General features: G+C 44.4%; 1 protein-coding gene and 1 pseudogene across 1 annotated transcript in view; both read left to right on the forward strand.

Moving 5' to 3' along the window:
* The first annotated feature begins 417 nt into the window (after positions 1 to 417).
* Positions 418 to 14,023, forward strand: part of CD96 (CD96 molecule) — a 133,699-nt gene continuing 120,093 nt past the window's right edge. The window contains exons 1-2 of the mRNA XM_045286196.1: positions 418 to 485; positions 4,012 to 4,368. Of these exons, the coding sequence (XP_045142131.1) occupies positions 425 to 485; positions 4,012 to 4,368 (418 nt within the window). The 5' untranslated portion in view covers positions 418 to 424. The remainder of the gene's footprint in view (positions 486 to 4,011; positions 4,369 to 14,023) is intronic.
* Positions 8,502 to 9,608, forward strand: LOC101644782 (annotated as a pseudogene).

Below are 14,023 nucleotides of genomic sequence, written 5' to 3' on the forward strand. Positions count from 1 at the left end.
GAGGCCCCGAGCTTGCATTTGTGAAATGACTTTGTGCTCTTGAACCGAAGAGTCTAAAAAGCACATGTGCAAATGGTGGCTGTGCACGATTTCCTGTGTTTACACTGTAAAAGCTGCTTGATTGACACAGCGATTCTGAAGAGTCCAATCTCTGGGTGCCGGGCAGTCTCTAAAAGAAGGTGACACACAAGATTTTGGAATGCACGCTATCCTGTGTCAGGTTATGCTTTTATTTCTGAACCACACTGCCTTCCTGTCTGCGTCTCATTTCCTGGGGTCCAGCCGAGTGAAGAACACCCACAGGCTTGTGGTAGATTTGGGGTTTTGTTAGCACGAATCAGGTTGCTGGGGTTCGCTGAGGGAGAGACAGCAGTTGGCCTCTGTGATCATTGTGGACGCGCTGATGTGAGGCCTTCGGGAGACAATGGAGACGAAGTGGACTTACTGCGTCATGTGTGCCATCATCCAGATCCATTTCCTCAGGGGTGAGCCTCCCCGTTGTCTTTCTCGTGAGATCAGTGCTTTCGGGGCAAGTGGAGTCCCCTCAGTTCATTGAAAATGCCTCGTGCCTGCTGCTGAAATGATCGGCAAAGGGCAGATCCTCGCTACGGTTCTCAGCTATGCATTTAAGTGGCAGCTAGCGGAGAGATGTCGGAGGATAGAGATGCTTACGGCAAACGCTACAAACAAGACGGGAGTAATGGTTGGTGTGGGCCACTGCTCAGGGGCACTCTCACCCGTCTCCTTCTGAGGAGGATCTCTGGGGTGACTGGGAAATGGTGCTTCTTAGAAACGAAATGCTCTCTGACGGGGAGTCCAAACAGCTCCAGGGTACTCGCCAAAAAGAAGAAAGGGAAAAAATAACCACCGAGCCATCACCGCTCACAGATCCTTTGGAAACTGTTTTCTCTCACGGACCCCACGGGTTTTTGATAGAGCAAGCATTTCTCCTCCAAAATGCTGAGGTCTTGGGGAGTTGGACGTAGGTTGAGCTGGAATGAGGTCTGTGTGGTTAGAGACCTAGGAGACCAAGTGGGTCCTTATCCTGGGAACCAGTGCCTAACGGGCCTGTTTAAAAATGGAAGGTAGAAGGTATAGGTGAGTCTTACAGGGAGCCGGAGTGTCTTTCAAATTAACTGTGCTTTTCAGAGGTAGTGAGAATGAAGCTTTTGAAGGAGGCGATTCAAATCAAAGAGAACTTTGGAAGACAATTCCATAGATAAGATCATATTAGCAGGCAAAGGACAGCTCCGAGGCAGCTCAGCTATATCAAACTGCACTAACGTCTGCCTCCTCAAACTTTGGCTTCCATAAAGGTGCAATAATTCCCGTTTGTCAGGTGCTTTTGAAAGCCTTGTTTCTTCTCAATTGCTTGTCATTTTTTTATCATTTCTCTTCATGGGTTTTGGTGGTACTGGTCACAATGATATATCATTGCTGTCTCAGTATTCCATGTTATTTCTGAAACCGAGGCCCCCACTGTGGAGGACATGTGAAAGGCTCGGTGGGGAGCGTATTTTAAGTGCCCTGTGCCATTTGGTAAAAGAATCAATGAGAGACAGTTTTCTTTGGGGTATAGAATTTCAGAGAGTTGCTTATAAGAACCAAACAGCCCATCATTCATAGAATCTCTACCTGAGATAGTGTCTCCCCTCCATCATCTCTCAGGAGACTTAAGACATAGAGAATCTTTTGATTTCTACCTATCTCAGAAATTTGCATGTCAAATTTCCTAACTGAATTTGGGTGGCAGGTTGGAGTCTGTGGAAGGTGTAAAGGCTCTGGACAAATGAATTCATGTTCCTTTATTGGAGCTGTGGCTTCGAGCAAATCATCTAATATCTTGGTTACTGTGTTGATACGTGGGATTAAAAGCATCACTCATCCGCTGCGTGAGAAAAATTCAATGAAATAAGATATGTAAAACCCTTTGTCAGTGCCTCCAGGAAACTGCTACACACATCAGATATGTGCGCCATTTCTGAAAGTAGCAGTGGGTATGGTATTCAGCGGTTGATTTATAACCAAAGAAAAGTCAATGATATTCAACAAGAAATGTTGCTGTTAGCGGCTGTTGCATCAGCTCGCAACCCACAGGGAGCCCATGCAATGGAGCAAGTGCCGCCAGCCCTGGGCCATCCCTGCAATCAGCTGTGGAGGGCATCAGGAGAAATCCAGAGGGGTTTGATGGGCTGGTTTGGGAAGGAGATAACCAGGCCTTTCTTCCCAGCCTGTGTTAGTCTGGAAGCTCTGTTGACCCTGTGCAACATAACATGGAATGCAAACTTCCACTGACAGTCGGGTTGTGGCTGGGCATGAGGTCCCGAACTTGGTAAACAATGATTCTACCCCTGACTTCCACTGCTCACCCACCTCCAAATCTAAGAAGGGTTGTGTTAATAAGTTTTGCTAGTGGACTGTCCTATTAAGCTTTTATTCTATTCTTTTTTGAGGACAGTTCAATGGACAATGTTAGATATTCAAAAGTCTAACTCCTTCCAGCGTCCCTAAGCCGATGCTCCCTTGTTTGCAGTGAGTCTCTCGCTCCTCTTGGAGGACCATGCAGAATGCTCTCTTCTGCCACTAGGGTTGCCAGGGAGGAGCCTCCTCTGCTGTGCCTTCACCTCAGCAAACAAATCGGGGTTGTCGATTAAAAGTCACTCTATGCGAGAGAGGGGGAGGAGGAGAGGGAGGGAAGGAAGGGGGCTGCCAACAATCCCAGGGACAAGCGAACAACAAGTGATACAGAATTTATGACAAGGATGGTGTAGGATGCCTGGTGGGGCTTGATCAAGGACAGCGTAGCCAAGAGGAATTACTGAAACCCAAATGAAGGCCGAACATGATGGTGGGTCAAGAGGAAAGTAAAAGGAAACAGAGGAAAGAACTAGGAGGCAAAGGACCTTTATGGAGGTCTAAATACAGGCATGTACATATGTAAATATATTTAAATATAATGATAGGAAAACAGATCTATGTGCATATATTTATAGTTTAGTATTAAGGCAGCAGGTGGACATTGGGCCTCTACTCAAGTTCTCCCTCAACACAAGAACACTTTGTTCTAATAACCCGGCATGCCGTGATGCTCACCTTCCCGACATAATCGCTGAAGACAAAATGGGTGCATAAGCAAATGTGGTGAAGAAAGCTGATGGTGCCTGGCTATCAAAAGATATAGCATCTGGGGTCTTAAAGGCTTAAAGATAAATAAGTGGCCATCTAGTAGAGAAGCAACAAAGCCCACATGGAAGAAGCACACCAGCCTGTGTGATCATGAGATGTTGATGGGATCAGGTATCAGGCATCAAAGACCCAGAACAAAAAATCATATGATTGTGAATGAGGGGGAGGGTGGAGTGGACACCCAAAGCCCATCTGTAGACAATTGGACATCTTCTCACAGAAGGGTCACAAGGAAGAGAAGAGCTAGTCAGGGGGGGCAGTAAAGTACCACGGAAACAAATAACTTTCCTCTCGTTCTTTAATGCTCCCCCCCCCATTATCATGACCCCAATTCTACCTTACAAATCCAGCTAGACCAAAGCATGTACACTGGTACAGATAAGAGCTGGAAGCACAGGGAATCCAGAACAGATAAACCCCTCAGGACCAATAAGGAGAGTAGTGATACCAGAAGGGGAAAGGGAAGGTGAGGAGAGAAAGAGGGAACCGATTACAATGATCGACATACAACCCTGTACAGGAAGACAGACAACAGAAAAGTGGGTTAAGAGAGATAGGGGTTGGTGTAAGCCATGAAAAAAAATTTTCTAAATTATCAAAGGTTCATGAGGGAGGAGGGGTAGGGGAAGGGGGAAATGAGATGATACCAAGGACTCAAGTAGAAAGAAAATGTTTTGAAACTGATGATGGCAACATATGTACAAAGGTACTTGACACAATGGATGGATGGATGGATTGTGATGAGCTATACGAGTCCCCAATAAAATAATTTTTTTTAAGAGAGTTACTCTATGGCAGTTGATGACAGATTTCCTTCATTTTCAGGAGTGTGGGAAGAAACAATCAATGCAGGTGAAGATGTTTATGCCTTACCTGGTTCTGAAGTCAACCTGACCTGTCAAACAAGGAAAACGGCCTTCCTGGTGCAGATGCAATGGTCCAAGGTCCCAACGCACAGGAACCTGATTGCCGTTTATCACCCTCAGCATGGCTTCTGCTGTGCCAAGAAGAGTCCCTGTGAGTCCCTGGTGTCCTTCACGGAAATGCCCCACAACGTGTTAAGGTGGACTTTGCATTTAAGGAACCTGTCTTCCTCACTCAGCGGAAAGTATGAGTGCAGCTTTACTCTCTATCCAGAGGGCACTTGGACTAAAATCTACAACCTTTTTGTTCAGACCAGTGGTGAGTACAACTGGTAGAGGGAAGGAAGCACAAGCATCCATGTGGGCTAAGGAGGGTGGGCAAGGGTGGAACCTCTGTTGAGAGAGAAGGAACTTCCATCATTCTGTCCAACAACAACTCCACTGCCATTCGGTTGAGTGAACTCTTAGAGACCCCATGCAGAGTTTCAGAGACTGGAACTCTTCAGGGAGCAGAAAGCCTTTTCCTCCCACAGAGCAGCTGGTGGGTTTGAAATGCTGATCTTGAGTTTGGCAGTGCAACACTTCCTTGACAGAGCCACCAAAGTACCTCTAAAGAATTCCACATGTATGTGTAAAATTGCAAAAGTGGTAAGTGCTAATAATAATAATAGCCACGAAGGTGCTATAAAAGAGAAGATGTGGATGGCTGGGAAAATTATCCCCAAGGAAGTAACACGTGCATGGGGGTGGGTGGGAGGACGGAGCCATTGTTGGAGTGGATTGTGAAGGTGCGGGTTAATGAGTGATCCAGAGACAGGGAGCAGCATGTGGGAAGAGCTTTACTGTATTTCAAGAAACGTGGAAATGCCTGTGAGACTGCACGGCATAGATTAATATACGGGGAATAGAGACGTCCTTGCTACATACTAAACTTTGTCATCTTCAAAGCTATGCTTTTTATCTTAAGAGCCGTGGGATGGCTTTGAAGTACCAACAACAAAAGGCTGGCATGACATTGACAATAGAATTGTACTCGTATTATACAAAGAGCATGCTGGTTGCAACTTGAGAGAATAGAGTGAAGGTGTGCAGGACGGAAAATGCGAAGCTAAGTGAAGAGACTACCTCAGAGAGGAGTGTGAGTGGTGCTTTGCATGCAGACAGAAGGGAAGAGAACATATTTCGTGCTTTGAGCCTAAAATGGACACGACTTGGTACTAGATTGATTATAGGGAGGCAGCATCGGTGATGGGTTGGTAAAAGGGGAGGATGGCATCCGAGTGTTTGGCCTGGACATCTGGATGGTGGTACTAGTCTCTGAGATGAAAGGGTTTCTGGGACAATGATCACCGTAGCTTTAGCTGTGTTCAAGCTAGGACGGATAAAGAAGGCAGGGAGGCTATTAGATGCAGAGCGCTACACGACCCATGCTTTGGAAGCTACATTCGGAGGTAGAAATGCAAGCTTTAAAGCCAAGGTCCTTTCTAGTCGTGTCCACCTGCCCCACAAACTTGCTCAGACCATCCAGATAATGCCTACCTCAAACTACTCAACCCTGAAGTCCAGTATATCCATTTCTGCTGATGAAGACAAAAGCCAACCAATGGAAAATACACTGTCAGTGGAGTGTATAAGAATGGTCTGATACACTGTAAGAAAACAACAACAACAACAAAACACATGAAAGCCATCCTGAGAGAGACATAGAGCTGCCCAGGACAAGCAAAAAGTATCGAATTGCGACCTCTTATGTGTGGCATAACTCTTTCTGGCCAGAAGACCACGCAATTAAAGTAGCGCAACTAGCAATAAGGACCCACTCTACCATTACCTAACAATGCTTTATTTTCATTACGGTTTCACAACTTACCACCGCTTTAGAACATACATTTTGCACCTTCTGTTCAAACCCATAAACTATATTATTGTAATATACCTGGGCGCCTAACGTTTACTGCATCAAGAACTGGCAAAATGAGTTGATGTTACCTTATAGGAAATAGACAAAAGTCTCAATTGTACAGTGGATTACAAATTGGATTACTAATCATAAGGTCAGTGGTTCAAACTCACCAGTTGCTCCATAGGAGAACAGTGAGGCCATCTGCCTGTGTCCAAATCTATAGTCTCAGAAACCCTGAGAGCTTTCTATTCTCTCTTAGAGGGTGACGATGGGTCAAAATAGACTGGATGGCAGTGTGTTTGAGGTATAGGGGATAAAATATGTGATAGCTCCTAATGAAGCTAGCAATGGAGAAGCGGTGTTGCTTCTAAGGAGAGCACAGTTTTCAAAATAAAGAGCAACATACTTGGGTTAAACTTGTAGCTTTTACCAACTGCAAATTCCTAAGAGGCAGAAGCTATAACTACCAGCATTGTGGCTGGAAAATTCTCTTCTTTCTGATTCTATCCTCAACTGGTGGTCCGCTGGATCCGATGAGAAGCAATGGATCAGATGACACTCAACACAGTAGAAATGGTCCCGGTGTTGTATATTTTAGAGACAACGGAAACAAAATAGAACAGAGTGAAACAAGGAGGAAGAAGTACCTTGCCCCAAGAGTGACAACACAGGAAGCCTGGTGGAGGACCACAGAGTAGACATTGACCACAGAGGAGACAGATGCCTTCTGAGATCCCGGTCAAGTCTCTACCGAATGGCTCCTGTTCCTTTACTCTTCGATTCTTTTCACCGTCTCTAGCGTCTTCTCCTCTCACTTGTACTTTTCCCTCTGACACCTTTGTGCTGTCTTCAAGTTTACAGACTCGTCAGGTAAGCAAAGCACATACGTACAAACACCCAGGATGTGCATCCACAAATGCAAACTGAAGAGGTGTCGAAGAATCTAAAGATGAGACTGCTGAGCGATCAGAAACAGTTGGGTTAATCATCTCTTTCTGTTTACTGTCTCTTGTCATTCTCTTCCCTGTCTACTCAGAAAACAATGCGTCTAAATCCTGTCACCCTGCCCCCAGAAGGAATAATGGAAGGGATTCTGTTGTGTTTGCACAATATTTTGTCCCTGTGTGTCTTAGTGCTCAGAGCCTGTAATGAGAGCAAAAATATGATAAACACTGTGGTATTTGCTCCTTTTTTCAATTTCACTTGGTAAGGCTTCCCCCGTGTTAGGAGCTTTTGAATTATTCCAAGAACTCAATACTTGGAGTTAAGCCTTGGATTATTATAATCTTTTAAATTTCTATACTTTAAATGTTACCCAATCTCACCATGCAGTTGAAGTTAATATTATTAGTTCTAACAATACAGCGTGGCTTTAATTTCCCCGAGCACAGCAAAAACCTTAAACTAGTTGACATTGTGTTGATTGCAACCCATGGTGATCACATGTGTTGCAAAGCAGAACTGTGTGCCATTGGATTTCCATGGCTGGAGCAGGAGAAAGAAGGGGCTTCCCTATAAAGAGTCACAGTCTCAGAAACAGTTCTATCCTGTCTTACAAGGTTGTTATGAATCAGTATTTACCCGATGGCAGTGAATCTTTATGGAAACAAATCACCGAGCCCTTCTTCTCAGGCACTTCCGGGTCAACTGGAACCACCACCCTTCCAATTAGTAGCCATGCACTTAGCTCTTTATGCAACTCAGGGACGCCTTAACTGAACCTTGTAAGGTACTGTTGCGTTGACCCTGTGTCATTGCAACTCCTATGTACTGCAGGGGAAATACTACCCAATTCGGCAGCCTCTTCACAAATATGGTTATGTTTGAGCCCATTATTGCAGTCACTGAGTCAATCCATTGATATCAAATTATATCAATACAGAAGATTTGAAAAGGTATTATAGCTGACAAAACGGGGCTGGGGGGTGGTTTCGTAGGTCATGAATTGGGCTTCCTCTAGTCTCTACCAGTCGATAAGTTTGGCTTTATTTTTAGAAATCTAGGTTTGGGTCTACATTTTTCACACATTTTTATCCAGGACCATCTATTGTGTTTCTGGACAAAATGGTCATTGAGGTTGGGCACCATCTAGTTCTTCTGAGCCAAAGGCAGATAAGGTCATAGTCTGTGTAGGCTATCTATAGAAATAGTTTCTTCTTTGAATCTTTGACTTTCTTTCATTCTCTTTTGCTCTGGTCCATTAAAGACCAATAGTTGTACCTACCTTAGATGGTCCCCTATAAGCTTTAAAAACCCGTACACTACTCAACAAAGTAGGATCTATAACATTATCTCTATGAACTCTATTGTGGCAATTGTCCCACAAAGGTAGAGTTCTAAGCCTTCACATGCAGTAAACCAATCCCTCAAGGTATATGATTATGTCTAGAAAATATCCATAACTGAATCTTTTTGCTATTGTGAATAATGCCACAAAGAACATAGGTGTGTATCGGTCTATCTGTATCACTGATATCAAAGCTATATGTGCTTACATGGGACTGCTGGATCACAGGGCAATCCTATTTCTAGGTTTTTGGGGATGTGTCATGGTAGGGTTTGGGGCTAACCAGCGGGCTGACTCCCTGCCCTCCCCTGTGCTGGTGATGTTCACCATCCTCACCTTCAATTACTGGGGCATCTCCTCCCTCCACGTCCTGCTTCAGGAGGAAGTGGCCGAGCTTCAGAGCCAGGCCCAGTGCACCCAGGTGGCCCACTGTCGCCTGGAGAAACACAATTCGGACCTGCTCTTGGTGAATTTGCACACACAGAAAAAGATCGACCAGAAGGAGGCAGACTACAGCCACCAGGACCCAGCTGCAGGCCAGGGAAGACCTGGGGAAGAGATGCCAGGATGACATGGTTAAATTACAGAACAACATATCATAGCAGAGGGCAGGCATCTATCCTTTAAAGGAGGAACTCATTGAGCTTCCTCAGGAGTTTCTTCCACAAGATGACCAGCTTCAAGACGATAGGAAGAACAACACTGACTTTGTGAAGTGGTTAGAATATTAGAGTGCTCAGTGTGGACCACAGATGAAGGAACTAAGAGCACAAGATGAAGAAAATATTAAACAGTTAGCAGATCCGTTTTTGCAAGAACAAAAGCAAGAGGCTGGCAAGATTCCGTCAAATGATGGGAATGAATGGGGTGAAACTGATGTATCTAAAAAGGTTCCAAAAGCAGGTGAGAATACTGCAGATAAGAACGCAGAACCCTCAAGCAATCCCAGTCCACACGGGAAAGACCAAATCAAGCGAGGTGGTGAGGCAGGGATGCCTGCAATAGCAGAGCATGACCCTGCCAACACTGAAGATCTTCCGACTTCTTTGAAGCCCCCATTCCAGTTTCTCCACAGGAAAGTCCTCAAGCCATCTCCCACCTTTCACCTGGACAGCCGCTCTCCCAAGATATGGCTCTAGATTCACACATGACCCACAATGGAAACCCTGATGCTTCATACCAGATGCCCTCTGATCCCAGGCCCAAACTTGGAGAGGGAACCCAGAATTCAAACGATGTGCTAACGCAGGTTACCAAGGATACAGTTGGTGATTGCCATGCAATGTATGGCAAAGTAAAATGATGAAGAACGGAGCTTCAAATGGCTCCTACCAACTATGGAAAGCAAAGGTTCAATGATGCCCTTTAAAAAAAGTGTTATAAAATGGAATCATTTTGACTTTGTTGTGTTTTGGCTTCTGGTGCCCAGTTCCACTGTCTCCATTGCAAAGATACATTGAGATAGATTTAAGTAAAAACTTTGATGCAGGAATGTACCCTGTACATATGGGCACTTTTTTATATCATATTATCAACAGAGACTTTTTTGGTTATGATACAATTGAGCCAAAAACAAAGGAAGCAAAACTATCATCTTTGCATTGAAAGCAAACTAATGTACATTTTAGATTTTATTGAGTCTAATTCTTTCCCCAAATGGACAAACAAGAAAAAAGACTGCTCTACAGTTTATAAGTTGCAGATCACATAACCACAGTGAGCAAATTTTTCGTTGAAAAACTCTTTATACGTTAATATAGTCTTATTAACACAACCAAGGATTCTGTTATATCTGCCCCTCGTCTCTGGCTTCTTAGGAAGGGATACACATAATGAGCCTCCAAAGCAAGCCCACTGCCATTGAGTGCATTCGAGTTCATAGCCACCTTGTATAAAGGAAGCAGACAGCGTCCCTGAGAGCAGATGGTGGTTTTAAACCACTGACCTCACGATTCACAGCCCGATGCTAACCCACCGCACCCCCGGGGCTCCTGGTTGCTAGAACAGTTATATAACCTGGGAGAAACCAGCAGCTGGGCAGCACAAGTGCAAACATCACTTCGCTCTTTCTTTGATTTCACACGAGAACTAGTGTGTTTGGGCAGAAGCCTGATGGAAACTGAGGCAGCCCGCGAAGGCATGCCAATATCGAGGAGTCACACCTTACTAAATTCATGAAATTACAGAATGCACAATGGGCAATACAGTGTCAGTTTTATTTTCTTTTTCATCTCATACCTGTAGTGTTTAAACTATAGGCAGCACTGGCTAACATTTGTATAGCTGCAGAGCTCAGATGGATGAAGCTATGCATGATTGAGATGCCAGATTTAGGAAAGGGGTGGCTCCATGTGGAAAGGCAGTGCAGTCAGTAGTTCAAAGCTTTTCCGGTAGTCTCAGGGACCTGATTTACCTAGACTTCTTCAGGAGTGCTCAATAAGGAATTTAACAGATGTTTTTATTGCTGCACAGATAAACAGAAGCACAGTGCTGTGTAATTAATAGCTACTGTATAAGCAAATGATTGCTTTTATGCCAAAAGAACTAAAGCAGGTAATTAGATGGTTTTCACTTGTAAATATCTTACAGTATTAAAAATAAGTTAATACTAGGAGTGGTTCTTTCAGTCATTTCCCCCAAAACTAAAGTTCGAAAAATCGGCATCAATTATCTTGAACTCGGTTTTTAAAGTCCGTGAACCATCTTCTCAATGCCTTGTTAGCCTGATTCTTCTGATCAGAAGAGGCAAGCATTGCTCACTTTGATATTGTGGGGAAAATTTTTTTTTGAAATTATTGCATCTTTTCCTGGTCACTACATAATTTTTGTACCCCTAGCAAGTGAACATCATGCTTTTTTATGTCTGTAAATTTGAATTTTTACTACAACCTGAGTTCAGAAAAAGAAAAGCATTTCATATTTAAATGCTATTAACAGTAGCCATTCTACAAAAGAGTTAACAATTGGCACTTATGACCAAAACTGTTTATTTTGGGGAAAGAGGATAGGATTTAAAAGTGCTTTAAATCAGAAAACAAGGATTAACTATGTTGCACATTCTACTGAATGGTGTCAAGAAAGAAAAATACATTTTAAATAATTTGAAAGTCTAGCAAATATGAGGTTGATGGGATCTTCACTAATATATTATGTGATTACAAACATCCTTCATCTTTATTACAAACACAGTGAAATGTCTTCATTTCTTCATTTCTTCATGTCTTCATTAAAGAACAGCTATTTTATAAAATGAGAAACCTTTATCTAATTGATGACATGTCTGACTATATTAATATTTTGGTGCTATAAAATACTACATGAATATCTTTAAATTCTGACAACTATATTCTGCATTAGACATGCTGGTTTTATAATGTTTCACTTCTGCCATAGAAGTTTGGATTTTTAAATGTATTTTGCCCTGGATTAAGTGTTAATTTGATGTAAACTCTGATTTTTAAAAATGACTTACTGGGTTCTAATAAATTAAAAATTAAACTTGAAGAAAAAATAATTGCCATACGTATCAACCCATGGTCAATTCCTCAGAAGCAGAAGTACAGCCTACCTCCACCTTCTTTCCTCCTTTACCACTTCGGACACCTACACCCTCTCCCAACGCACTCATTCTCTGCAGGGTTTGATTACTCATTGCAATTGTGGCATAGAACTCACAGAGAGCTGGCGGCCTGCGAGCGGTCGCCGTCGCTGCGGTAGCAGCTCCCTTACAAGACTGCCATGGGGCCGAGCTGGACGGGCATGCGGAGGGTCGGCCCTTGCTCCTCTCCCAGGCGCGCGTGCGGCTCCTGGGCGCATAGTGACGGCGGGGTCGCACTGGGGTCGCTTTTCCAACAGCCTTGACCTGCGGTGCCCGGGCCATGAAGAGTGTCCGGGGCTGGGTGGGGCCTCGCTGAAGGCGGCCTCGCGTTTCCACTGCGGCCTTTCGGCATGAGCGCCTGCCCCGGCCCGCGGACGGCGCTGCCCGGGTACGGCCGGCCGTGCGAGTGCTCGGCGCTGGCGGGGCCGCGGTGCTGAGCGCCTCCATCCGCTGACGCAGCCGCAGCCGCAGCGCGCCCGGAGCGGCCATGGAAGTGGTGGGCGACTTTGAGTACAGCAAGCGGGACCTCGTGGGACACGGAGCCTTCGCAGTGGTCTTCCGGGGGCGGCACCGCCAGAAAACTGATTGGGAGGTAGCTATTAAAAGTATTAATAAAAAGAACCTGTCAAAATCACAAATACTGCTTGGCAAGGAAATTAAAATATTAAAGGAACTTCAGCATGAAAATATTGTAGCACTCTATGATGTCCAGGAGTTACCTAATTCTGTCTTTCTAGTAATGGAGTATTGCAATGGTGGAGATCTGGCAGATTATTTGCAAGCTAAAGGTACTCTCAGTGAAGATACTATCAGAGTTTTTTTGCATCAGATTGCAGCTGCCATGAGAATCCTTCACAGCAAAGGGATAATCCACAGGGATCTCAAACCACAGAACATCTTGTTGTCCTATGCCAATCGCAGAAAGTCCAGTGTCAGTGCTATCCACATCAAAATAGCGGATTTTGGGTTTGCTCGTTATCTACACAGTAATATGATGGCTGCAACACTGTGTGGCTCCCCAATGTACATGGCTCCTGAAGTTATTATGTCTCAACATTATGATGCTAAAGCTGACTTGTGGAGCATAGGAACAGTAATATACCAGTGCCTAGTTGGAAAACCACCTTTTCAGGCCAATAGTCCTCAAGAACTAAGGATATTTTATGAAAACCACAGGAGCTTAATGCCTAGTATTCCCAGTGAAACATCACCTCTTTTGGCGAATCTCCTTTTGGGTTTACTCCAAAGAAACCAAAAAGATAGGATGGACTTTAAAGCATTTTTTAGCCATCCTTTTCTTGAGCAAGTTCCAGTAAAAAAATCTTGCCCAGTTCCCGTACCAATCAATGGTGGTTCTGTCACTGGAAGCTCCTGTGGCAATTCTCCATCTTGTCGTTTTGCATCTCCATCAACCCTTCCAGATATGCAGCATGTTCAAGAAGAAAATTTATCTTCCCCTCCATTGGGCCCTCCCAACTATCTACAAGTGTCCAACGATTCTACCAGTACTAGTAGCAAGAACTCTTCTGGTGACATGGATGACTTTGTCTTGGTTCCACACAACTTCTCGTCAGACCACTCATATGATATGCCTATGGGAACCACTGCCAGACATGCTTCAAATGAATTCTTGGTGTATGGAGGTGAAACAGCACCAATTCCAGTCCCTACTCAGATAAGGAATTATCAGCGTATAGAGCAGAATCTTACATCTGCTATCTCTGGCACAAATCTACATGGTTCCCCAAGGAGTTTCTCAGTGCAGGCATCCCAGATTCAAACGACAACCACTACTGGATCTTCATTCTTGAATGATTTTACAGGCCACAACCCAAGAGCATATTGCATTCATCTCTTCGTGGCTGTGAAGGGATTAAGAGTACTGCAGGATTGTAGGAAAGCTCATTACCCTGCAGTATACGGAATGTATGAACTTGCTTGCAGAAAGCCAAGATGACAGCCTTCAGAGAAAAGATGGTGTCTAATTACGACTCACCAGCCCTGAGCTCCTGCGGCCTGACCAGAAAATTGGGAGGGAAGGGTATTGTTTATATCTCCACAGGGAAAGTGGGACCAGACTTCAACCCCGGGATGTAAATGCAGCATACAAGCATGGAGCGGGGAGCCAGTGGAGGGGTCTGAGGGCCCAGCCCCAGTCCCAATTGTGTGGACAGCTCCCCCCCCCC

This window comes from Echinops telfairi, unplaced genomic scaffold (genome assembly GCF_000313985.2).
Source record: "Echinops telfairi isolate 266 unplaced genomic scaffold, ASM31398v2 ScPeMD7_6;HRSCAF=24_0, whole genome shotgun sequence".
Taxonomy (NCBI): domain Eukaryota; kingdom Metazoa; phylum Chordata; class Mammalia; order Afrosoricida; family Tenrecidae; genus Echinops; species Echinops telfairi.